The sequence below is a fragment of the Scyliorhinus canicula genome, chromosome 6, assembly GCF_902713615.1.
Source record: "Scyliorhinus canicula chromosome 6, sScyCan1.1, whole genome shotgun sequence".
Taxonomy (NCBI): Eukaryota; Metazoa; Chordata; class Chondrichthyes; order Carcharhiniformes; family Scyliorhinidae; genus Scyliorhinus; species Scyliorhinus canicula.
The window spans coordinates 61,380,234-61,406,245 of record NC_052151.1 but is presented as its reverse complement, the minus strand read 5'-3'; the positions used below and the strand labels follow the sequence as shown (position 1 = coordinate 61,406,245).

Below are 26,012 nucleotides of genomic sequence, written 5' to 3'. Positions count from 1 at the left end.
GACACAAATCTATCCTGCAGACGCGCGAGTCGGTTTATTCGCAAAATGTCGAGACGGGAGTCAGTGGAGTGGCGATGCTGTGAGTGAGTGTGGGGGGTAGGGGGAGGCTGCCTGCAGTTAGTTCCCCATTCGGAGGACATTCTCCCGTCTCATGCTTCTGACACCGGATGTTTTCTGAAGAGGTGAAAGTTCGTCAATGGTTCCTCACTATCAGGTGACAGTGAAGAAGATTCAAGTCGGCTGCTGACCAAAAGGCTTGCCCGGGGAGGCTGCGGGAAGAATGAGCGAACTGGCGGCGGCCGAGGCGGAGGAGGAGGAGGAGGAGGACAGCGAGTGCGGCTTCTTTGGGCTGGAGTTCGCGTACGGCGGAGAAACCGAGGGTGACACCGTGGATGGAGACCCCGACAACCCAGCAGCAGCCGACGGGGGTATGTACAACCCAACTGGCTCGCCTAACGGGGGCCCCGGTCAATACACTCACTGTCACATTAATGCATCTAACTGGATCAGTAAATTCAATCATTAGATACCCAGCGAATACTGTGCTCCAGTTAGTTTGTCTTCGCCTTGATGGTTTGAACATTGTGAGAATTTCATTTGCAGCCCCCCCCACCCCAGGTCCTTATTCCCCAAATGATCATTCTTCATCAATAAATATGGGCAGACTGTTTTGATAATGGAGGGAAGCCTATCGTCAGTCAATATCTTCAGGTGCTTCTCAGCAGGGTGGTGTCCTGGGGCAGGAACTTGTCCAAACTTTCTCAACCCTATCATGAAACAGGAAGTCCAATTTGTTTTATTTATTCTTGGGATGTGGGCGCCGGCAAGATCCAACCTTTATTGCCCATCCGTAATTGCTCTTGGGAAAGTGAAGGTGGTGCACCGTCTTCTCAAACCGGTGCAGAAATACGTTCCGTGCTGTTAGGGAGTGATGCGCGATCAATAACTACTGAAATGAGGATGTAGTCCGAATTGAAGGCTTTAATCAACAAGATGTTTCCCCAGCAGCTCGAGTACAGAAAGAGGCCGACTGCTGGGTAATGCGGGTTCTTATACCCCGCCTCACTGGGCGGAGCTACCTTACATTCCAACCAATGAAATGCAAACACTTGGGCCAATGAGCAGCGAGCCTTCTCCACCAATGCTAGCTCACACTCCCAGGTACCGTAGTACCTCTAATCATACTACCACAGGGAGTCCTCTTCCAAGTGTGCCAGGGGAGGTTAATTGATCCTGCACATACTAGCTTGTTGGCTAGGGTTGTGTCAGATATGCTGTGGTTAAATGCACTGTTGGTTGTTCAGGGATGTCCAATGTTTATCCTTGGACTGTGCCGAGCCCTGATCTAAGCTGGGCTGATGATGAAGAAATGCAGTACTATGGTTAGGTAATTGGTCTTTGACTACTGGTTTCCATCATTATAGCACAACCACAACCTTTTCCCCATGTACGTAACAGGGTAGCCCAGCTCAGGAACCAAAGAAAATCTGGACATGTGTTCCAGTGACTTACTGTTCACTAACATAGGGAGGGGAAGTCAAAAATCAGTCACAGTTCCTGCCATCTCATCACCTTTTCGAAAGCCAGATGAGCAAAACATTAACAACTTTAATTTATATGGCCGGTACAGTGGTTAGCATGGCTGCCTCACAGCGCAAGGGCCTGGGTTCGATTCCAGCCTTGGGTGACTGTCTCTGTGGAGTTTGTACATTCTCCCCATGTCTGCGTGGGTTTCCTCTGAGTACTCCGGTTTATTCCCACAGTCCAAAGATGTACAGGTTAGGTGGATTGGCCATGCTAAATTGTCCCTTAGTGTCCAAAAGGTTAGGTGGGGTTACTGGGTTATGGGATAGGATGGGGTGTGTGCCAAGATAGCGTACTCTTTCCAAGGGCCGATGCAAACTTGATTGGCTGAATGGCCTCCTTCTGCACTAGGGTTTCTATGATATAGCACCTCTAACGTTGTAGAGAGACCTAAGGCACTTCACATAGCGTTATCAAATAGCATTTGACTGAATTATCTAAGGAGATATTTGGAGAGGTGACAGGAAGTTTTAAGAAACATCTATTCTATAGTTTAGACTGTAGGCAACTGAAGGCATAGCTGCCATCAGTAGAGTGATAAAATTCAGGGATGTGCAAGTGGCTGGAATTGGAGGAATGCAGATATCTTGGAGGATTGTAGGGCTGGAAGGATCCTTTTATAGGGATAGGGAGGGGCAAACACAGTGGGAATCTAAACCAAGAATGTGAATTTTTTAAAATTGAGACCATGCAGAACCAGGAACTAATATAGGTCAGCGAGCACAAAGTGATGGGCAAACAGGAGGACATGATGTGAGTTATGATATGGGCAGCAGAGTTTTGGATGAGCTCAAGTTTATGAAGTCATACAATAGCCAACCTGGTTAAGATTTTAGTTGAATGATCTGCTGATACTCTTAGTCTTATATAAGAAGAATGACTGCCTTGTACTGAAGACACAGCCTTCAAGTGAGCCAGATAGAAAAAATAAGTTGAAACCGGGCTTAAAGTGAGGTGCAAAAACTATAGCATCATTATAATCAGGCACTTTAATCATCCTACTATAGTGAGATACAAAAACTATAGTGTTGTTATAAACCAGGCACTTTAATTATCCAACTATAATTGTGTAGAAGGCAGAGAGGGGAAAGAATTTTTGAAATATGTTCAGGCGAACTTTCTTGCACAGTATGGTTCTGGCCCAATGAGCAGAGAAGTGTTGCTGGAACAAAATCACTAAATGTTGGAAATACACAGCATGTCTGGCAGCATCTATGAGTGGAGGATCAGTGTTAATGTTTCAGGTTATCAGAACTAGGAACAGTTAAAATGTTTTGAGCAAGTTGTAAGGCCCTTGTTGATTTTCTTTTTTCCCCATTCTTTATTTTTACTGTTATCATTTTGATCCATGGATTCTTAATGGACATATATCTTTAAGTCGAGCAGGGGACGTGAGGAATTCAAAGGTTACAAAAGAGAACACTGTGCTAGCCTTCAGACAGCAGAACTCCGATTTTCCGGCACCCGAGAGATCGGTGGGACTCGGTTCGATTGGTTGGCTGGTGGCCAATGAATTGGCCAAAAGGCCGTATTCTGGTCGGTAACCGGCAGTGATTGGATCCCGCCGATTGGGATGTTTTTTCAGAGAACCACGGAAAGACAGTTGGAGTTCTGGATGCTCAGAGGAAAGAAGCTTCTCTCTCTCATCTTTCTCCAGAAAAGCTGCATAGCTGTACTGAGACCTGAGTGAATCTACAGTGCAAACCATTACAGACTGGAGACAGAAACCTCCAACTGAAAGCCTGGACTGAAGAAAGGTGTGCTAGAAAACAACCATCTGAAACAAAGAGTCTTATCCTTTATACTTTTATCATTATTTTACACCCCTCTTTTCCCTTCTGTATTTGTCTATCTTGTGTGTATGGAGAGATTGGGGCAAGTTTAAGTGAAACGGTAATCAAGAATTAGATAATAGTTAACCTGTTGTACTTGCTGAATATTTAATCCTAGTTCTTGTTATTAATCAAATTGATTATGTTTACATTTACAAAGCTGGTAACTGTAGTTATTGAGCAGCAATGGATCAAAAACTTCGGGTGTTTTCCTAAGAATTATTTATTAATTTCAATTGTGTTGCAACTCCAGGTCAAGTGGAGCTGGAATTGACCGCGCAGCAGCCCAGGGGGTGGTAACAAAGTAGGAAGACGAACAAAAGGGAGGGGCGAGGGCAGGTTAAATGACAAAAGGTTTCATGGTGCAGAACCAAAAGGAGTGGTAAGGAGATGAGTATGAAACATAAAATGTGTCCAGAGGAGATGTGAATGGTAGGATCCTGAATAGCTGCCCTCCAAATTCAAAGTAAATGAAGTAAGAGAGAAATGAGAGAAAAACACAAATCAAAATAGAGGCATTGATAATGACCTAAAATTGTTAAGCTCAATGTTGAGTCCAGAAGGCTGTAATGAGCCCAAACTGCTATTCTTTGAGCCTGTGTTGAGTTTCATTGGAGCAGGCCAGGAAAAGAAAGGTCAGAGTGGGGCAAGATGGAGAATTAAAATGACAGACGACTGAAAGTTCGGGTTCATATTTGTAAACTGAATGGGGGTATTCCACAATGCCTTTACCTAGTCTGTGTTGGGTCTTTGCTGTGCAGAGAAAACTGCATCATTGGCAGCATAGTCAGAAAGATATACAAGTAAATCAGTTGGAGACTTGGATAGTGACGGGGAGGAGGTGGTGGAGCACACGTTTCATCTCTTGTGCTTGCATGGTAAGATGCCAAACGAAAGGGAAGGTGTGATACGGTGACTGAGGAGTGGACCAGTGAAACATGGAGGGAACAGTCCCTTTGGAATGCTGGAAGGGGAGAATTCATTTTTAGTGGCCGCACAGTGGAAATGGCAGAGGATGAACCATTTAATAGGGAACTTGGTGGGGTTGAAAGGTGAGGATGAAGGGAACCCTGTTGTGATTCTGGGAAGGAGGGAGGGTGGGAGGGCGAAGGGAAGGGCTGAGAGCAGATATAATGAAGTACAATCATGGGGTCAGAGTGAATCTTCATTTGATGAAAAAGGAAGAATCATAATCTTTATTAGTGTCTCAAATAGGCTTACATTAACATTACAATGAAGTTACTGTGAAAATCCCCTCGTCACTACATTCCAGCGCCTATTCGGGTACACTGAGGGAGAATTCAGAATGTCCAATTCACCTAACAAGCACGACTTTCAGGACTTGTGGGAGGAAACCAGGGCACCCAGAGGAAATCCACGCAGACACAGGGAGAACATGCAGACTCAGCACAGACAGTGAGCTAAGCCAGGGAAATATTCAGGGAGTCCAGTGGTGGTGGCCACGTTGAAGATGTGGAGGCAATTTCGACAGCACTTTAGGTTAGGGGCGGAGTTGAAGCTGATGCCGATCCGAGGGAATCATGTGTTTGAGTCGGCAAGGCTGGATGCTAAGTTTCAGGGGTGGGAAGAGTGTGGGGTGATGGAATGAAGGACATATTTTTAGAAGGGCGGTTTGCAAGCTTAGGGGAGTTGACAGGGATTTTTGGGATTCCGTGGGGAGAGGCCTTTAGGTATATGTTGCTGCGAGATTTTGCAACGGCAGTTTTCGTGACATTTCTGGTGGCACCGCCCTCGTTGTTGTTGGAAGGCGTGCTGTCGATGATGGGCTGGAGGGCGGAGGGAGGGGACGACGACATTGCAGCGATCTATGAGGGGATTTTGTCGGAGAATATGGCGCATTGAAGGGGGTTAAGGCCAAGTGGGAGAAGGAGCTGAGGATGGTGCTGGAGAGGTTAAGGGAGGAAATGCTGAAGAGGGTGAATGCGTCATCCTATTGTGAAAGACTGGGACTAATGCAATTAAAAGTGGTACACAGAACGGACCTAACAAAGTAGACGATGAGAAGGTTGTTTGAAGGTGTGGAGGACATTTGTGAACAGTGTGGGAGAGATCCGGCCAATTATATAGATAATTTCTGGTCCTGCCCAAAGTTGGAGAAATTCTGGAAGTCATTTTTCAGCCCCATTTCGGTGATCCTGCACGCGGATTTGGAGCCCAGTCCCTTGGAGGCCATATTTGGTGTATCGGACTTGTTGTATCTGCAGATGGGTGCGGCGTTTGCTTTGAATTACTGGGGGGGGGGCGGGGGGGGGGGGGGGGGGGGCGGGCGGGGGGGGGGGGTTGTTTGGGGGTTTTTTTGGTTTTACTTTGTTGTATTGTATGTCTAAAATCGAGTACAAATATTTTCAAAAAATGTAACAGTCTCTGGGACAAATTTGAATTAGAATGAGATGTTAAATCTATTAATAGAAAAATGATTCACGATATGGGTTGTCTAAGGAACAATTTAAAGCTAATCAGGGCTGCAGGATCTTGTAGACAATTGTTAAATACTCTCAGGACAGACTGGGGTGGCAAATAGATCAGCTGCTGTCTATACTGGAATAATGACTAAAACGAGAGAAAGTGCCAGGTGAAATAATACATTTTGATAGGAGGAATGAAGAGAGGCAATGTAAAATGAAGGATATTGTCATAATATACACCAGTATATCATGGTGCAGACACACACACTGATTGACACACAGCAAGACCAATCAACACACACAGCACCGCAGCCAATCACCAGTTAGAGCACACTCACTATAAAGACAGAGGGCATCAGTTTTTCCGCTCATTCGGGATGCAGCCTCTCAGAAGGACAGAGCTTACAGCTTACAGCACAGATCTTCACCATGTGCTGAGTGCATAGACTGGTTAGGATAGGCACAGGTCTTTAGTTTAATCTAACATCGTGTTAACCCACAGTGAAAGTAGGTTCAACAGTTTCTAGCTTAATAAAATAGTGTTGTACTATTTCAAGTGTTGGTAGCCTGTATGTGTTACTGCTGAGGTAAACGCAGTCTCCACGGATCCAGAGTACCCAACACATCAGATATAATTCCAAAATGGGTGCAGTAGCAGAAGGACCTGGGGGGGGGGGGGGGGGGGGGAGGATGTGCACAAATTGTTGAAGGTGGCAAGGCAGATTGAGAAGGTGGTTAACATGGCACATAGAGTCCTGGGGCTGGATTATCCGCTGGCGGGATGCCACATATTGCCAGCAGCCCGAGGGTTTCCCGAAGGCATGGGGCTGTCCCACAATGGGAAACCCCATTGACCAGCCGGCGTAACGGAACATTCCGCCGGCGGGGAGAATCCAGCCCCTGGGCTTTATAAATAGAGGCACAGAGTACAGGAACAATAAAGTTACAGTGAATCTTTTTAAAACATTAGTTTGGCCTCAAGCAGACTATTGTACCCAATCTGGGCACTATACCTTTTGGGCAGATTGTGAAGGCATCAGAGAGGACGCGGGAAAGATTTGCAAGAATGGTTCCACTTAAGTAATATGGATGGACTGGAGAGAGAGCTGTTGTCCTTCAAGTGAAGATTGTTACGATCCATCCTTTTTTGAGGACATTACCAGTGCGATAGACATTGGGGAGCCAATGGATGTATATCTGGATTACCAGGAAGCTTCTGACAAGGTGCCACACAAAAGGTTGCTGCATAAGATAAAGATGCATGGCATTAAGGGCAAAGTAGTAGCATGGATAGAGGATTGGTTAATTAATAGAAAGCAAAGAGTGGGGATTAATGGGTGTTTCTCTGGTTGGCAATCAGTAGCAGGTGGTGTCCCTCGGGGATCAGTGTGGGGCCCACAATTGTTCACAATTTACATAGATGATTTGGAGTTGGGAACCAAGTGCAATGTGTCCAAGTTTGCAGATGACAGTAAAATAAGTGGTAAAACAAACAGTGCAGAGGATACTGGAAGTCTGCAGAGGGATTTGGATAGGTTAAGTGAATGGCTAGGGTCTGGCAGATGAAATACAATGTTGACAAATGTGAGGTTATCCATTTTGGTAGGAGTAACAGCAAAAGTATTATTATTTAAATGATAAAATATTAAAGTATGCTGCTGTGCAGATAGACCTGGGTGTGCTAGTGCATGAGTCGCAAAAAGTTGGTTTACAGGTGCAAGAGGTGATTAAGAAGGCAAATGGAGTTTTGTCCTTCATTGTTAAAGGGATGGAGTTTAAGACTAGGGAGGTTATGTTACAACTGTATAAGGTGTTAGTGAGGCCACACCTAGAGTATTGTGTTCAGTTTTGGTCTCCTTACCTGAGAAAGGACATAATGGCACTGGAGGATGTGCAGAGGAGATTCACTCGGTTAATCCCAGAGCTGAGGGGGTTGGATTACGAGGAGAGGTTGAGTAGACAGGGACTGTACTCGTTAAAATTTAGAAGGATGCGGGGGGATCTTATAGAAACATATACAATTATGAAGGGAATAGATAAGATAGATGCGGGCAGGTTGTTTCCACTGGCGGGTGAAAGCAGAACTAGGGGGCATAGCCTCAAAATAAGGGGAAGTAGATTTAGGACTGAGTTTAGGAGGAACTTCTTCACCCAAAGGGTTGTGAATTTATGGAATTCCTTGCCCAGTGAAGCAGTTGAGGCTACTTCATTAAATGTTTTCAAGATAAAGATAGATAGTTTTTTGGAGAATAAAGGAATCAAGGGTGATGGTGTTCAGGCCGGAAAGTGGAGCTGAGTCCACAAAAGATCAGCCTAGATCTCATTGAATGGCGGAGCAGGCTCGGGGGGCCAGATGGCCTACTCCTGCTCCTAGTTCTTATGTTCTGTTGAGAACAATAATGTTTTTTTTAAAAAGAGGAGTTTCCCAAATGATCCAATGGAATAAACCGATGGACAAGATCTAATTTTTTCCAAACTTTTATTGTGACAATCAAACCAAAATCAACATAATTCCAACATTATTTAACAGGCAAATGATACTTCACACAGAAAGGTAAATTTCACTTTACACCAAACCACAAACGTTAATGGCATAAGGGCAGTCCCAATGTTTCTCTCGGTTCTCCAACAGAGTTTCACCACATTTTGCCACATTGGGCTGAATCTCCCAAGGGCCTTTGCCAACAGCTCCACTCTGTCTGAGTTTTCTGGACACAGTTTGATGTACCCTCTCTCCCTCTGGTCAGCCCTGACAGCAGGAATTTCCAGAGACTTCTTTGTCCAACCCCTTGAATAAACCCCCTTAAATAGTCTGGTCGGCTCAGGTCAAACTGCATTTTTCCACAGGAGTTTGTTGCTTCTTTCCATCCCCTTTTCTACAGAATAGCAAATACCTTTTCCTAGAAGAGTTTTACTTGCTCTGTCACCACAATTTTTTTCCGTGAGAGCGTCTTTGTTTTCTGCCCAGCTGTAACTTGAAACCCAAATGAGTTGTCTGTCTTCAGCCAACTCTCATTTCCTTAGCAACCTAGATTACATAACCACTTCTCAGAAATCTAATGACAACATTTCCCAGGAACCACTTTAACTTCTTCCCCCAGAACTTTGTTTATGGGTTTAATGAGACCTTCAGAAAATGCAAGGTTCCCCACATCTTCCCCTCGAGAAAAAAATAATTTTACTGGAGTAAGGGTTTCCCCTCAACATTTTCAACATGCAGCACATTTTCAACATTGTGAACATTTTAACAATTATCATAGAAACCCTTACAGTGCAGAAGGAGGCCATTCAGCCCATCGAGTCTGCACCGACCCTCTGAAAGAGTACTTCACCCAAGCTCACTCCCCCACACTATTAACCCCTTAATCTAACCTACAATCTTTTTGGACACTAAGGGGCAATTTATCATGGCAATTTAACCTGCACATATTTGAACTGTGGGGGGATACCAGAGCATCTGGAGGAAACCCACACAGACACGGGGAGAATGTGCAAACTCCACACAGACAGTCACCCAAAGCAGGAATTGAACCTGGGTTCCAGGTGCTGTGAGGCAGCAGTGCTAACCACTGCTTTACGCATTGGATAAGTAACATATTTTGTCCCTTTTTATCACATTTCACCATTAAACATCTTGTATTTGCAATACTGTAAGGCTTACCCAATAATAAAATCTTCTGAATGTGACAGGTTTTAAGATTCAACTCACATTAATTCTCAAGTGTCCCTTACTTTACTACTAGTTGATTGACTTTCTTTCAATCTCAAAAGATGATCTTCATTCTTGCTTTGCATAATTTCTGCAGCTTTCTGATATCCTTATCTTCCACGTTGTACTTAGTTTTATATATCTCATGTTGTTTCTCAAAATCTGTGTAGGATGGTGTACCCTGAGATAACATTTGCGATGAGTGGAGGTAGGGGCCCGCCGAATTTGAGGGTGAGGCTCTGGAGATTGCCCTGGAAATCCAGGCCCAGCAATAGTGCAGCGCAGAGGTTGGGTGGATGTAGAGACGGAAACCACTGAATTCTACGCCCTGGACTGTGAGAGTGACCGTACAGAACCCTCGGATCGGGACAGAGTGGGATCCGGAGGCCAGGGAGATCCTTTGATTGGCGGGGTGGACCGCGAGGGAGCAGCGTCTTACCGTATCCGGGTGTATGAAGCTTTCGGTGCTCCCGGAGTCCAGCAGGCAAGAGGTCACGTGGCCGTTGATTTTAACCATTGTCGAAGCGTTGGCCAGGTTGTGTGGACGAGACTGGTCCAGCGTCATCGAGGCGAGCTGCGGGTGGTCATCAGAGGTTTCGGACGGAGAGCGTCAGCGGCCTGGGTTGTGGGATGTCGTTGGCATTCCTGCCCTGTGGGGAAGACAAGATGGCGGCGGCCGGAGGTCCTGTGGGGAACAAAATGGAGGCGCCCATGGGACGCACATTGCGGGGGCGTGACAAGCTGGCGGCACCCATGGGCTGCATATGGACTGAGGGGGAGGAGATGGCGGCGCCCACTGGCTGCACGTGGCCCCAGGAGGAGAGGATGGCAGCGCCCATTGTGCGTTTGGCAGGGGGTAGGGGGCGACAGCAGCGACTGCGTGGGCCTGGCACATTGCTGCAAAGTGGCCCTTTTTGCTACAGGACTTGCAAGTGGCGGCGCGGGCCGTGCAGCGTTGGCGGTGGTGCTTCTGTTGGCCGCAGAAGTAGCAGTGGGGACTCCCGGGGTGTGCGGATTGGCTAGGCAGGGCCCCAGCTGGGGGGGGGGGGGGGGGGTCGTTTGCGGGGTCCAGGAGGGAAAGGAGGGATGGGTTGCGCGGCGAGGGGTGTAGGCCTGAACATTACGGGATGCGACCGTAATGGAGAGAGCTAAAGTGGCCCCTTCCAGCAGTCGTTGTCGGATGGGGTCCGACCCAATCCCCGTTACGAATGCTTCGCGCATGAGGACATTAGAATGTTCGGTGGCCGTAACGGCCTGACAGTCACAGTCCCGGACAAGTGGGATTAGGGCCCACCAGAAGTCTTCAATGAGGGCAGCACGGTAGCATGGTGGTTAGCATAAATGCTTCACAGCTCCAGGGTCCCAGGTTCGATTCCCGGCTGGGTCACTGTCTGTGCGGAGTCTGCACGTCCTCCCCGTGTGTGCGTGGGTTTCCTCCGGGTGCTCCGGTTTCCTCCCACAGTCCAATGATGTGTGGGTTAGGTGGATTGGCCATGCTAAATTGCCCGTAGTGTCCTAAAAAAAGTAAGGTTAAAGGGGGAGTTGTTGGGTTACGGGTATAGGGTGGATACGTGGGTTTGAGTAGGGTGATCATTGCTCGGCACAGCATCGGGGGCCGAAGGGCCTGTTCTGTGCTGTACTGTTCTATGTTCTATGTTCTAACTCACCAGGGAGTTGAGAGCGAGTGACAAGTAGGTTCCTGGCGAAGAGCGTGTTCGCTTTCTGCACGTAGTTCTCTTTTAGGAGTGCCACAGCTTCCATGTAATTCAGTGCGTCCTGGATCAACGGGAACACGCTTGAGCTCAACCTGGAATACAAGACCTGTATCTTCTGAGCCTCCGTCGGTGTGCGGGTCGCTGCGTTAATGTACGCCTCAAAACAAGTTAGCCAGTGATTAAAGTCCTTTCTGGCGTCGGGCAAGTGCGGATCCAGCTGCAGGCGATCAGGTTTGATTCCAATATCCATCTTGTTGAAATCTGACTGCAATAAATTGATGCATGATCAATTGCACAAAGACTCAGATTGGGTACAACTGTGGCTTTATTGCAGTCAGATGCGTGGCCTCCTGCTGCAGCTGGCAAAATGGAAGATCAGTGGCGGACACGCATATTTATACAGCTCCTAGTGGGCGGAGCCAGCCGGTATGAGCTACCAGTGAACCTGTAGTACAGATCCTACCTTACATCCCCTAATACAGGTGTACACAGTGGTTCACCACAGGTTTAACTCCATTTTCTTCCCTATCTGCCAGTTCTTTAATGTCCAAGTCTATGAAAAGTTTTAGCTAGCCAAACAGTCGAATTATTCTTCATAACAACGGAATTCACCTCAGCTGATTTAAATTCAAGATCACTTTTAACATCAAGTTCGTCTCCACAATCTAATCCATCACTTTTCTTTTCCAGGAGTCATGTTTGACACTGCCTCCTTTTGTTTGAGCGATTCATTTTTCTGCCAATTAAAATCCTCCTTAGCTGCTTTAAGAACTTCATTGAGGCTATTTCGATGCTCAGCTAAGGAACCTTAATAATTCTTATTATTCAGTTCGTAAATTCTCCTAATCTCCTCCTGTTTCTCCATATTCCAGCGAACATGAGCTTTGATTAATTTAGTTCCAGCGGGAGGAATTACTTCCTCATTCTGAAGTTTTAATTTACATTCAAGAACACATTATTTCTCGTAGCCCTGCAATATTAACATTGAACTCCCCTTTCCCACTTTCCTTCAAAGCATGCCTTTTCTCTGCTTTAAAAACTGTTGCTATTTGCTTTGCCAGAACTTTATTTCACTGAGTTTAAAGGGATTATCATAGAATTTACAGGGCAGAAGGAGGCCATTCGGCCCATCGAGTCTGCACCAGCTCTTGGAAAGAGCACCCTACCCAAGGTCAACACCTCCACCCTATCCCCATAACCCCATCCAACACTAAGGGCAATTTTGGACACAGGGCAATTTATCATGGCCAATCCACCTAACCTGCACATCTTTGGACTGTGGGAGGAAACCGAAGCACCCGGAGGAAACCCACGCACACTCGGGGAGGATGTGCAGACTCCGCACAGACAGTGACCCAAGCTGGAATCGAACCTGGGACCCTGGAGCTGTGAAGCAATTATGCTATCCACAATGCTACCGTGCTGCCCCAAAAAATCTTCACAAAAAAGAAAATACATGCGTTTTGCAAAAGGCAAGATTCAGCGCAAGGTTGAGAGGTGATTTAATGGAGGTGCTCAACACCATGCTGGGTTTGGACTGAGTAGATATAGAGACACAGTGTCCATTGGCAGAGGGCTGAGACCAGAGGACACTGCTTTAAGGTGAATGGCAAAAGAATCAAAGGTTACATGAGAACATTTTTTTAAAAACGTTGCATGGTTAGGATTTGCAATGCAAATCTGCAAATGTGGTGGGGACAGATAATTGGATCTTTAACTAAAGAAAAAAAATTGCAGGTCCAAATGGAAAAAGAAAGGGGGTTGGGACTAGCTGGGTGGCTCTTGCAGAGATAGAGACACGATGGGTCAAATGGCATCCTTCAATGTTGTAACTATTCTATGATTCTATGATAAATATTCTCTGCTACTACTGCTACATTGTTCAAGACATAACAGATTCTTCTTACAAACCTCCCATTTCTAACTAAAAATATATCTGATCCCAACAGAATTTTCATTGTAACTGCAGAAGAGTTAAACCTTTAAGACAGGACTGTAATTATTGTCACTTAGTCAGCTCTTGGTTGACTGGGCTTGCTTCCAGCAATAGTTTGATTGTGAGCTAAGAGAATATTATCATGTCGCTACATGACTTCCGGTGCAGTATGTAGGTTGAGGTCACATGTTTGGTGGCTCCTGCCAGAGAAGTTCTTTTTTAAGCCCTTTGCACCCAGTTTTTGGGGAAAATACATTTCTGAGAAGCTGTGGGAAGGTTTGGCACATTTATAGAATGTCGAAAACTGGAAAGCAGAATCCAGGGAAGAAGGCAGCGAGTGAAAGTCCGCCGCTGAGCATGGTGAGCGGTGCAGTGGGACGAAAGATGTTGGGAGAGAGCCTGTTGGGTGGGGCCGCGCCATCACTGTGGACGAGATGGCTGACAGTTTGACCGGTTATTTTCAAAGCATTTTGAAAGACATCGGTAGGAGACAATGACCTCGCTTAAGGAGTGGGTGGGTGAGACCCTTGCGTCGATGAGTGAGGAGTTGGTCGACGGCAGTGCGGGAGCGGGGGGAGAAAATGAAGGGGTTGGAGGAGGCATTGTCACGGCACTGCAACCAGTTCACCTCGATGGGTGAGGAGCTGGGCAGGGCGACAGAGATCAACAGAGGGCTGAGAGCCAAGGTAGAAGCCCTGGAGAACAGATCATGAAGACAAAAATCTGAGGATCGTGAGTGTGCCTGAGGGGGTGGAGGGCTGGAGGCCTACAGAATACTTTGCCAATATGCTAGCAAAGTTAATGAGGGAGGGGAAGGACCTCTCCCAGTGTGAATTGGGCATGGCCCACCAATCGCTACAGCCGAAACCGAGAACGAATGAACCACCGAGAGCTGTGATCATCTGTTTTCAATTTACAAGTGAAGGAGGAGGTGCTGAGATGGGCAAAGCAGAAGCTAGAGGTGGAGTGGGAAAGCAACAGTATACACATATACCAGGACTTGATGATGAGCTGGCAAGGAGACGGGCAGCCTTCAGTCGAGCCAAGGTGGCGTTGTGCAAGCGCAATGTGCGGTTTGGTGTGGTCTACCTGCCAAAGCTGTGGATCATGCACAATGGCAGGGACTATTACTTTGAGAAGGTGGCATTTTTTTGAAGGCAGAAGGTCTGGAACTGGATTGAATTTGGACATTGACGGTTTTTGACTAGGATGTTCCTTTAGTTGCTCTTTCCTTTTATGGGTGTTATGGTTAACTTTTTTGTGTAATAGGGGTTTTTGATTTATGGTTGTTTGGGTTTGTGGTTTTGTTTGGACGTATGGTATGGGGTGTTTGGAAGGGGTAGGGGCCTTTGGAGCTGGTGTGGGGCAGGGTGCTCTGGCAGGGGCCGTCGTACTGGCACACGTAATGTTGGCTAGTGAACAGGAGTGAGCTGGGGGTGGAGGAGGGGGGGGGGGGGGGCCTTGGTCTTTGGAACCGATATGGGCAGGTTTCGATGGGCCTGAGAAGTATGAATGGTGGGGGGATGGAGATAATACAAGGCTGAGGTGTTTTCAAGAGAAGGTGGTAGAGGGGTTGTTGGGAAGGGAGGGGTGCGAGGGTGACAGTGACTAGGGCCGGGGCTGGGTTTTGCCTGCTAGGAGGGGCCTAGGAGAATGGTCATGGTGGAGAAGAAGGGCAGGGGGCGGGTGAGTGACCCTCCGTTGGGGTTTAACCGAAACGGGAAGGTCTCGTCATGGTGGTGTTAGATGCAGCAAGTTGTTTGACAGAGTGGAGTGGTGTTATTTGTTTGTGGTGCTGGAGAAGTTTGTGATTGGGTCTAAGTTTGTGGCTTGGATGAAATTGTTATACATGGATCCAACAGCATGCGTGGGAATGGATGATACAAATTTGGGGTACTTCCCACTATTTCGGGGAACGAGACAGGGATACCCCATGTCCCCTCCCCCTTCTGTTCGTATTGCCAATTGAGCCCTTGACTATTGCCACGAGGGGTTTGGACATATGGAGGGGGTTAGTGAGGGGGGTTGGTGGAGCACAGGGTGTCTGTACGTGGATGATCTGCTGTTGTACCTTTTGGACCCGGGCTCATTGGTGAGAGATAGCATGGGGTTGCTAAGGAAATTTGGGGCATAAATTTCGGGGTATATTAAATTTAGGGAAGAGTAAGTATTTTGTGGTGTCTTCTCCTGGTGCAAGGGCAGGACTGGAAGGGTTGCCATTTCGGAAAGCGACAACTCCCTTTAGGTATTTGTGGGTGTAGGTCACGCGGTACTGGGCACGGCTCCGTAAGTTAAATTTCATGAGCCTGGTGGGAGGGTGACAGAGGACTTGGGGAGATGGGACAGTCTCCATTTGTCATTGGTTGGTTGGGCGCAGGCAGTAAAAATGAATATTTTGCCACGGTTTCTGATCCAGTGTCTGCCGTTCTTCTTGCCAAAGTCATTCTTTCGAGGGGTGAGGAGAGAAGATAGCTAGGACAAGGAAGGTGGTGCTTAAAAGGGGGCAGCAGTTCGGGGCTTGGCCCTTCCGAACTTGTTGCACTGTTACTGGATGACGAATGCAGCGAAGGTGCGGGACTGGGGTAAAAAGACACTTTGTGGATGCAGATGGAGGCAGGTTCTTGTAGAAGATCGGAGTTGTGGGCATTGTAATGGCATAGCTACTGTGCGACCATTCACCCCGGGGAAGTATTTGGGTAATCCTGGAGAGGTAGCCACACTGTAGATTTGGGGGAAATTTCGACAGCACTTTAAGTTGAGGGCAGGATCACGGGCGATGCCGACAAAAGGGAATCACGGGTTCAAGCCAGGGAGAATGGATGTGAGGTTACCGGGATCGGAAGTGAAAGGCGTAAAAAAGATGAAGGATCTGTCTCTGGAGGGGCGATTCGCAAGTTTAGAGGAGCTGGGTGCGGAATTTCGTAAGAAAGGTTTCGCCAAGCTTCCTTGTGGCATCGTTCTTGTTGTTGGAGGAGGTGCTGTCGATGGGGGGGCTGGATGTGGAGTTGCTTCAGCGATCTACACTAGGATTATAAAGGAAGATAAGGAGTCCACGGAAGGGATTAAGGCCAAGTGGGAGGAAGATTTGGGGATGTGGCTGGAAGAAGGATTATGGTGCGAAGTGCTGCGAGGATTCAATGCCTCGACCTCGAGTTCGTGGCTGGGGTTGGTTCAGTTAAAATGTGCGGACTTAACAAAGGCAAAAATGAGCCAGCTGTTTGAGGGGTGGAGGATAGTTGTGAGCGGTGAGAGAGGGGCCCAGCCAATCATGTCCATATGTTTTGGTCCTGCACCAAGTTGAAGAAATATCAGGGGTCGTTTTTCAGCCTTGTTGATCGATCGCAGGCGGGTTCTGCTGGAGTGGAGGTCAGCTTCTCCCCCAGTGCCTCGGCGTGGCTGGGGGATCCTGTATTTGGAGGTGAAATTTGCTCATAGAGGAGTTCCACCAGAGATGGGGCTTGTTTGTTATACATTTTGGGGACCTGTTTACTGTCAAGGGGTAAGGGAAGGGGGTGGGAAGTTGTGTATTGTAAAAATATTGAAAATTTGAATGAAAATATATTTTTAGATAAAAATTTAGGGGTTACATGCTCATAACATGTAATTTTGTAAATAAATGCTTACAAATGTGATGAAGATTGGCTCCAGTTTTGGCTTTTTGGATTTCAATACAACTGTCAAAACTGCAAATGTAAAAGGTCGCCATAGTCCCCTTTTGAGAGAGAGCTGACAGGGTGGTAGTTTTTAAAAGTAAATTTAAGAGTACCTAATTCATTTTTTCCAATTCAGGGGCAATTTAGTGTGGCCAATCCACCTAACCTGCACATCTTTGGGTTGTGGGGGCGAAACCCATGCAAACATGGGGAGAATGTACAAACTCCACACGGACAGTAACCCAGAGCCTGGATCGAACCTGAGAACTCGGCACTGTGAGGCAGCAGTGCTAACCATTGAGCCACCGCAGTTAAAATACTGAACACAGTATTGATGAAAAGTAACTTGCACGCAAAGCATCTGCATTCTTATTTCAGAGAGTTGCTAAAAGTGAGGAAGACGGAAACCAAAGAAACATGGGGCTGAATTATTCGAGGCACTGATTCTTCCACCTCAGCTACAAGTTGGCATAAAAGGGAGCATCAAATCCAGCCCATAGATTTATTTTGAAGTATCCAATTTAAGAATTTTATTGTGATATACATCGCTACGTTAGAAGTAAACAACAATTTCAGGAAAAGTCTCGGAAATAAAATACAAAACATTACCTCTGGTAATTAATAGGCCAGAGGTGGGATTTCCGTCCCTCAAGAACAGAAGTCCCATCTCAGAGAGATGCCAGCCACTTAGAGGCTGCCAGCTCTCCAGAACTTAAAAACACTGGATCAGGATTCGAGTAAATGTTTGGGAGTCTTGCCGGGTGCCAAGTTCACAAGGAGTGGGGGTGCTAGTAAAGGAGGCAACCATCCTCCTGCCGACTTCCAACCTATGCAGGAAAACCTGGCTGGCTGGCCACTCAGCATGGACCTCCTGCCGTCAGTTAAATCTGCCTGTCTCAATAGATATTATTCAATTTGATTGCTTAAGGCAGGGGTGGGCAAACTACGGCCCGCGGGCCGCATGCGGCCCGACAAAGGTTTTTATGCAGCCCGCCAATGAGGTGCCCGGAATCATAACCGGCATTTTTGAAAAGCCGCCGGGGAAAAGCCGCTGAAGTAAATGCGCTTATTCAATAAGCGCATTTACTTCAGCGGCTTTTCCCCGGCGGCTTTTCAAAAATGCCGGTTATGATTCCGGGCACCTCATTGGCGGGCCGCATAAAAACGCGCGTAGTGGGGTGGATGAGTGGGGCCGTCTCATTGGTCGGTTTAGTTGGGTGTGCAACCAATAGGAGTCCAGGTTACAAACAATAAGCCTTATTATTGTTTGTAACCTGGACTCCTATTGGTCGCACACCCAACCAAACCGACCAATAAGGCAGCCCCAATCATCCACCCCACTACGCGCGTTTTTATCGTTGACTCGGCTAGGCTGTGCTTCTGTCAGTGTTAAGGATCAGCACAAGCAACTTGACACCTGATTTCAACAAACTGGTAAAAGACTGCAGTCAGATGCATCATTCTCATTGACATTGTTCTGTTACTTACTGAGTTACTTTGTTTTTCAAATAAACGTGCTTTTTTTTCTTTAAAGACCTTTTATTTTGGCTATTTAAAATATTAATTATTTTACTTAATATACTATGCGGCCCTTTAAAATTGTGAATTTCTGAATGTGGCCCTTGCACGGAAAAGTTTGCCCAGCCCTGGCTTAAGGTGATAAGAGTTCTTTGCCCCCTCACACACGTCCCAAATCCCCTGGAGAGAGCGCTGCGTTTTTTTGGATTAATTTCCGTGTTAAAGTCCATGGGTAAGTGTAATGAATGTGTTCTTTCTTGTAGAATGGAGTGTGTGTTCAATTGTTCCTCATCCCAGGGCTGAACGATCCCAGTTTAATTTTTCAAACATTTTTTTTTATTTTTAGTTATGCACTTCGGTGATGACTACTGGACAGAGGTCAAGCCCAGGATCCTGCTAATGGGACTGAGGAGAAGTGGAAAATCCTCTATTCAGAAAGTGGTCTTCCACAAAATGTCACCCAATGAGACACTATTCCTAGAAAGTACCAACAAAATCTGTCGGGATGATATCGCCAACAGCTCTTTTGTTAATTTTCAGATCTGGGATTTTCCTGGGCAAATTGATTTTTTTGATCCAACATTTGACTATGAGATGATCTTCAGAGGGACTGGGGCCTTGATATTTGTGGTTGACTCACAGGTAATGTATTTTTTTTTCCTTTTATAAATTTAGAGTACCCAATTCTTTTTTTTTTCCAATTCAATTTAGCATGGCCAATTCACATCTGCACATCTTTTTGGGTTGTGGGGGTGAGACCCATGCAGACATTGGGAGAATGTGCAAACTCACTGGTAATGTACTCTAAACTTCAGATTTAGATGCCAAAAGCTGTTGCATTCTATCCAACATCTTTAATACCAAGGGATATTTCAGGAGATTGTCAAGCATGGAGGATTTCTCCCAGTTTGTAAATGAGATTAAATCCTTGAGACATCCGAAAAGGTAGGCTCTGATGGGTAAAACCCATTTACGAGCACGTGATGAATGCCGTTGCTTCAGAAACGTTAATTGTTCTGCATTCATACTGCTGTGAAGCAGTCAGACCGACAATTACTAAAAAAATAGAAAAGATTTTATTAAAAATGCAAGGAACCGTTTTGCATAATACAATGGCATTCATGAATTTAAAGGGTTTGATTTGCTTAATTCAAAACTACATCATAGTTTGTGATTCCTCCACAATGTCTTTAACATAGTAAACCATCACAAATTGTTTGTTTGATATATTATAGAACAAAGAATGAGTCGCTCAAAGAAATATTAGTACAAATGACCGAAAGCTTAGCCAAAGAGATATATTTTAAGGGGTGCCTTAAAGAAAGAGAGAGTGGTTTGGTGGGGCTAGGGATGGATGAAGATGAAATCCAAAGCTTGGGGTCTTGGCACCTGAAAGCACGGCTCCCAATGAGAAGTCACAAGAGGACAGATTTGGAGGAATATTGCGATCTCGTAGGTCTGTAGGATTCCAGAAGGTTACAGAGGTAGAGGAATAAACCTATGGAAGGATTTTAAAACCGGCTGAAGGATAGTCAGTAGGCTGAATATTCAAAAGGGTTGAGAATGTTGAGCGCTTGTTGAACTGTACCCAAGTGAGTCAGTGGGTTCTGGAAGGAATGGGTGATTGTTTGAAGGAAATATTAAAGTTACTTTGCTCTATTTGTTATACTGACATTAAGTATCTTGAATGGTGAGGAATTCCATTTTTGAACATCATACAAAATAGGAGAAGGAATACGCCATTCAGCTGTTTGAGCCTGCTCCACCATTCAACAGCATCATGTCGGATCCTCTGCCTCAACGCCATACCCACTGCTTTCCCCATAACCCTTGGCGCTTTCTTCTTAAATATACTCAATAACTTGGCATCCAGAGCCTTCTGTGGTCGAGAATTTCAAAGGTTCACCCTCTGAGTGAAGGAGTTTCTCCTCATCTCAGTCCTAAATGGCCTACCCCCAATCCTAAGACAGAACCCTTTTTCTAGACGCCTCCACCCCCTGCCAGACAAAACAGCATCCCTGCATTCAATCTGTCCAACCCTGTCAGAATTTTATATGTTTCAATTAGGTACCCACTCATTCTACTAAATTCCAATGAATACAGGCCAAGTTGACCCAATCTCTCCTCATACGACAATCCTGCCCACCCCAAGAATCAGTCTGGTGAACCTTCGCTGCAGCCCCTCTATGACAGGTATATCCTTTTTAGATGGGAAAACCAAATACACAATATGCCAAGCGTGGTCTCACCAAGGCCCTGGACAGATGCAGTAAGACCTCCTTGCTCCTGTACTCGAAGTCCTCTTGCAATGAACATACCATTTGCCTTCCTAACTACTTGCTGTACCTGAATGCTTGCCTTCAGTGACTGATGTACTAGGGTACCCAATTCTTTTTTCCCCAATTAAGGGGCAGTTTAGCGTGGCCAATCCACCAACTCTGCACATCTTTTTGGGATGTGGGGGTGAGACCCACGCAGACACGCGGAGAATGTGCAAACTCTACACAGACAGTGACCCGGGATCGAATCAGAGTTCCCGGCGCCGTGAAGCAGCAGTGCTAACCACTGCCACACGCAGGTTCTTTTGTACATCAACATTTCCCAATCTATCATCATTTACATAATATTCTGTCTTTCTGTTTCTCTGTCTGAAGTGGATAACTTGACATTTATCCATGTTATACTACATTTGCTATGTATTTGCCTACTCACTCAACTTGTCCAGATTACTTTGAAGCCTCTTAACATCCTCCTAGCCACTCACCTTCCCATTAAGTTTTGTGTCATATACAAACTTGGAAATATTACATGCGAATTCCACATCCAAATTGATGTATGTTTTGATATCTAGGGCCACAGGGATCCATGCAGGGGGCACAATTATCTACAATATATGTTAATGACTTGGATGAGGGAAGTGAGTGCACTCTTGCCAAGTTTGTGGATCACACGAAAATAGGTGGGGAGGCAAGTGGCAAGGATGACAGACCCAACAAAGAGATATCGACAGGTTAGGTGAGTGGACAAAAACTTGGGAGATGGAATATAATGTAGGAAAGTTTTGCACTTTGGTAGGAAGAATAAAAGAGCTGAATATTATTTAAACGAAGAAGCATCTGCGGGTCCTCATACATAAATCACAAAAAGCTAGCATACACTTTCAGCAGGTAATTGGGAAGGCAAATTAAATATTGGCTTTTATTTAAAGAGAATGGAATATAAAAATAGGGAAGTCTTGCTAAACCTATACAAAGCAGTAGTTAACCACACTGGGAATATTGTGAACAGTTTTGGTTCCCTTATCAAAGCAAAAATATATTGGCATTGGAAGCAATCCAGAGAACGTTCACTAGGTTGATCCCAGGTATGGAGGTTTTTTTTAAAATGAAGAGAGGCTTAGTAGGTTGGGACTCTACTCATTGGAGTTTAGAAGAATGAGAGGTGATCTTATTGAGGCCTATAGGATTCTCAGGGGGCTTGACAGGATAGATGTTGAGAGGACATTTTCTCTTGTTGGAGAATCTAGAACCAGAGCGCATAATCTCAGCGCACGATTTTGCCCATTTAAAACAAAGATGAGGAAGAATTTCTTCTCTCAGAGGTCGTTCCCTAAACGACCCTGCGCAACAAGATTATGAATTAACCCATTCTTATTGCATAATACCAAATCATGGCATTTTCCCTCGTTGGTTCCTCAGCATACTGATCTAAAAAACCATCCCACACATTCCAAGAATTCATCTGTTAGCCATTATTACTCTAGCACCCTTTTTACCTGCATCTCTTCTATCCTGCTTAATGCCATTCCCTCCCTTATCACTATTGTTTGGAGGCCTAAAAACAACGCCCACGAATGGTTTCCACTAATATTTCTTCTTCGCTGCACCCAGACTGATCCAATATTTAGATTTTCTGAGCCAATATCCTCTCACACTATTGCATGGATTTCATCCATAACTAACCACACCACCCTACCTCCTTTCCTTTTTTGTCTGTCCTTCCTAAATATCGAATACCCTTTTTATTCAGTTCCCAGCCTTGGTCACCCTGCAGCTTTGTCTCCATAATCGCAATTCTATTATACCATGTATACCAGTTTGCACTGTCAATCTATCTATCTTATTGCCAATGCACCATGCATTCAGATACTACTGTGCGGGATTCTCCCAGCTGGCGTCACTGCGCATGCGCGGATCCCGCGACGCACAGTTCGTGGCGGGATCGGCAGCTGGAGTGGCGCGAACCGCGCAAAGTGCTGTGCTGGCCCCCTGTAAGGGCCAGAATTAGTCCTGGCAGCGGCCCGTTCACGCCGTCGTAAAACAAAACGGCGTGGACACTCTGCCGCGGGATTGGAGAATCCCGCCCAGTGCGTTTATACTTGTACTTTCAAAGTTTTTACACTTTTTTTTGTACTGTGGCCCTATTTGCTGCCAGCCCCCATTTCGTTTGTCTTTTTAAAAAATTGTTCTATTTTCCCAATTAAATTGTTCTATTTTCCCACCTTGCGTGTTCAATTCTCCCGCCCTACACATCTTTTTGGGTTTTGGAGGTAAGACTCACGCAGACATGGAGAATGTCAGTGACCCAGGGCTGGGATCGAACCCGGGTCCTCAGTGCCGTGAGGCAGCAGTGCTAACCACTGCGCCAACATGCCACCCTAACTCATTTCCTTTATTTTCCACTTTTTCTTTCTACTTTTCTGTCATTCATTTCTTTCTTTGTTTCCCTCTCTTGTGTTCCCCAGGTACACACACTCCTGCCAATAGTTTATACCCTCCCCAACAGCACTCACAAATATCGCTACGTGGATATTGATCTTGGTCCTGCTGGGGTGCAACCCGTCTAGCTTGTAGAGATTCCATCTTCCCCAGAAATCGGTCCCAATGCCTCAGGAATCCAAATGTCTCCTTCCTACACCATCTCTCCAGCCACACAATCATCCCATTCTTGCTCTTGCTAGCACATGGAACTGGGAGAAATCCTGAGGTTCCTAACTTTGAGTCCCATTCTTAAACTTACTGCCTAGCTCTCAATACCCAGCTCTCCAGACCTCATCCCTCTTCTTACCAATGTTGTTGGTAGCAATATTGCCGGCAACCGCCCCTCAGAATGTCCTGTAACCAGTCAGTGGCATGGTTTTTTAAAAAACAAATTTAAACTACCCAATTCTTCCAATTACGGGGCAATTTCACATGGCCAATCCAACGCAGGCACTCACAGTGCAGATTTTGGAGTTGTTGGTGTGGTGGAGAGTGGTGGCTGCTGCTTTTCTCTCTCTCTCTTTGTCTCTCTCTCTCTCTCCCCCTCCCTCCCTCTCTCCATTGCTGCTGCTACTGTTCATCAGTGTGCTACCTGGTCCCAGTGCTGTTTGCTGCTGAGCTGACTGCAGAAAGGAGGGAAGGGAGGACAACGAGAGGAGAGAAAGACAAGAAGGTGACTTCAACACTTCAACACCAAGGTGGGAGCGGAGCCCTTTGGACTGCTTGTTTGCTGGGCCCCTCCCATGTGGAGGGCCCTGCACGGCTCGGTCTTCCTCCCACCCATCAACAACTGCCTGCAACAAGGACAAAGCTTTTTCTCTTCCATCAGGTGTGCTTGTTCCAGGGCAGGGGTAATCCAGTGGATAGTGCCGAGCCCCTCCCGGGCTGAAGACCTTGCTCACCAGCGGCTTCTCTTGGCAAGTAGGATGTCTGATTTAATTGGTGTGGGCGTTCCAGGGTGGGAGCACAGACTGTTTTGCTAAGCCCCTCCCAGGCTGAAGACGTCACGCACCAGCACCTACTATACATCGTCCTAGAGTGGGAGTATGGACTGTTCGATTGCTGGGCCCTGGTCCCAGGCTGAAGATCTATTTTTTTTTCCTATCCTCTCACCCTGCAGCTCTACAGGATGGTGGTGGCGTGGAGGGCCCCCCTCTCCGCCCCAGCCTCCTACCCCAGGCACTTCCATCTCCATTCCAGAGCTTTTCCCGGAATTGTTCCCGCATCTGTCCGGTGGCACGGCACCGCAAGAGGAATGGGGGTCTGAGCCGTCACCTCCCTCTGGCCCGATACCCCGAGAAGAGCCTGTGAGGAACTGATTTGTCAATGATTCAGGGGGTGGGATCGAGGCACACCCAGGGCTACTTGGTGGGTCCATACCGTCCGCCACACTCAATGTGGTGAGGGACTCGGTCCCAGACGGCGACTGCCCGGAAGAGGATGTCTATTTGGTGGGGAGCACGGAGGATGATTTTGAGTCAATCTGTAGTGAAGCGGTGGACTCCCTCGCTCCCGACACCCGAGTCGCCCCCTCATCCCCCGAGGAGATCTCCGGTAATATGCTAACTGCGGTCGCAAAAACCGAGTGCATCTAGCCCTCAAGCAGTGGCCGGACATGGTGCTGCTCAAGAAGTCTTCCAGTGCCTACGTTAAGAGGCGGGAGACGCAGATGCGACTGAGCAGCGCTGGCTGAAATCTTTCCTCGCCAGGCTCCAGGGGAGCGGAAGGGAACGCGCTCCTCTGCTCCATCATGGCACTGAAAATATATATTTTTTTAATTTAGAGTACCCAATTCATTTTTTCCAATTAAGGGACAATTTAACATGGCCAATCCACCTACCCTGCACATCTTTTTAGGTTGTGGGGGCGAAACCCGCGCAAGCAAACACGGGGAGAATGTGCAAACTCCACACGGACAGTGACCCAGAGCCGTGATCGAACCTGGGACCTTGGCGCTGTGAGGCAGCAGTGATAACCACTGCACCACCGTGCTGCCCCTGGCACTGAAAAGATGACGATGGAGGTGACACTTTACTGCTAACATGGAAGTGACCATAGCCAGCCTCAACATCAACGGCAGCAGGGACGTGCTTCGCAGGTTCCAGAACTTCTCAGTCCTCCGGGACGGGAAGTATACGGCGTGCTTCCTGCAAGAAGTCCACACCGTTCTGGGAGACAAAGCCATGTGGCTCCTGGAGTGGCATGGGGGGTTTCTACATTACCTCACATTTAGGCGGGGTGGCTATCTTGTTGACCCCACATTTCAGATGGAGCTCTTGGGGGTCAAGGAGCCAGTGTGGCCATTGCTGGACCTAACAGTCCGCGAGGGGGACGAGATACTTCATGTATACGCTCCCCAGGCTGGCCATCAGCAGATGACTTTCTTCGAGCAAGTTACTGATCTTGGCATCATCGCCGCGGGTGTGTGCATCATCCTGGGAGGGGGGATTTTAATTGCACCCTTGGGTGTGCCCCGGCGACGCAGTTCTTCCACCAGGTGCAAGGTGTTTCATAGATCTGCAGGCACTGTCCGTCTTTTACCAGGACCGCCTCAAAGTCTGGAGCATGCTCGGCCCGCAGCTCTTCTCCATCAGGAGTGGTGGTTGTTGTCAGGGAGCCACTACCGAAGAATCCGCACCTCCACCAATACCATTTTGAGTGTTTGAGGAGCAAGCTGTGATTGCTGGGGTGACCAGGAATCGGGAAGTGGTGTGTGGCGGAGGAGTGGCTGGGTCACAGCCAATGCCATCTGAGACCTCCACGCGGTTGTGCTCGGACCCGATAACACTCGCTGTCTGGAGGACGGAAAGGTGTGCGGTGGTATCCCGTCTGAGCGAACCCCTGCTTGAAAGGAATTCCACATTGGCCCCCAAGCCCCA

At 46.9% G+C, this 26,012-nt stretch overlaps 1 protein-coding gene and 1 long non-coding RNA gene across 2 annotated transcripts in view; one reads left to right on the top strand and one right to left on the bottom strand.

The window, feature by feature from the left end:
• LOC119967184 (ras-related GTP-binding protein D-like) overlaps positions 1-26,012 on the top strand; it is a 52,635-nt gene continuing 26,623 nt past the window's right edge. Inside the window, exons 1-2 of the mRNA XM_038799358.1 lie at positions 1-428; positions 18,720-19,015. Coding sequence (XP_038655286.1) covers positions 281-428; positions 18,720-19,015 — 444 coding nt within the window. The 5' untranslated portion in view covers positions 1-280. The remainder of the gene's footprint in view (positions 429-18,719; positions 19,016-26,012) is intronic.
• The window catches only part of LOC119967186, a 41,160-nt gene continuing 34,182 nt past the window's right edge, over positions 19,035-26,012 (bottom strand). The window contains exon 2 of the long non-coding RNA XR_005460933.1: positions 19,035-19,429. This is a non-coding gene — a long non-coding RNA (uncharacterized LOC119967186). The remainder of the gene's footprint in view (positions 19,430-26,012) is intronic.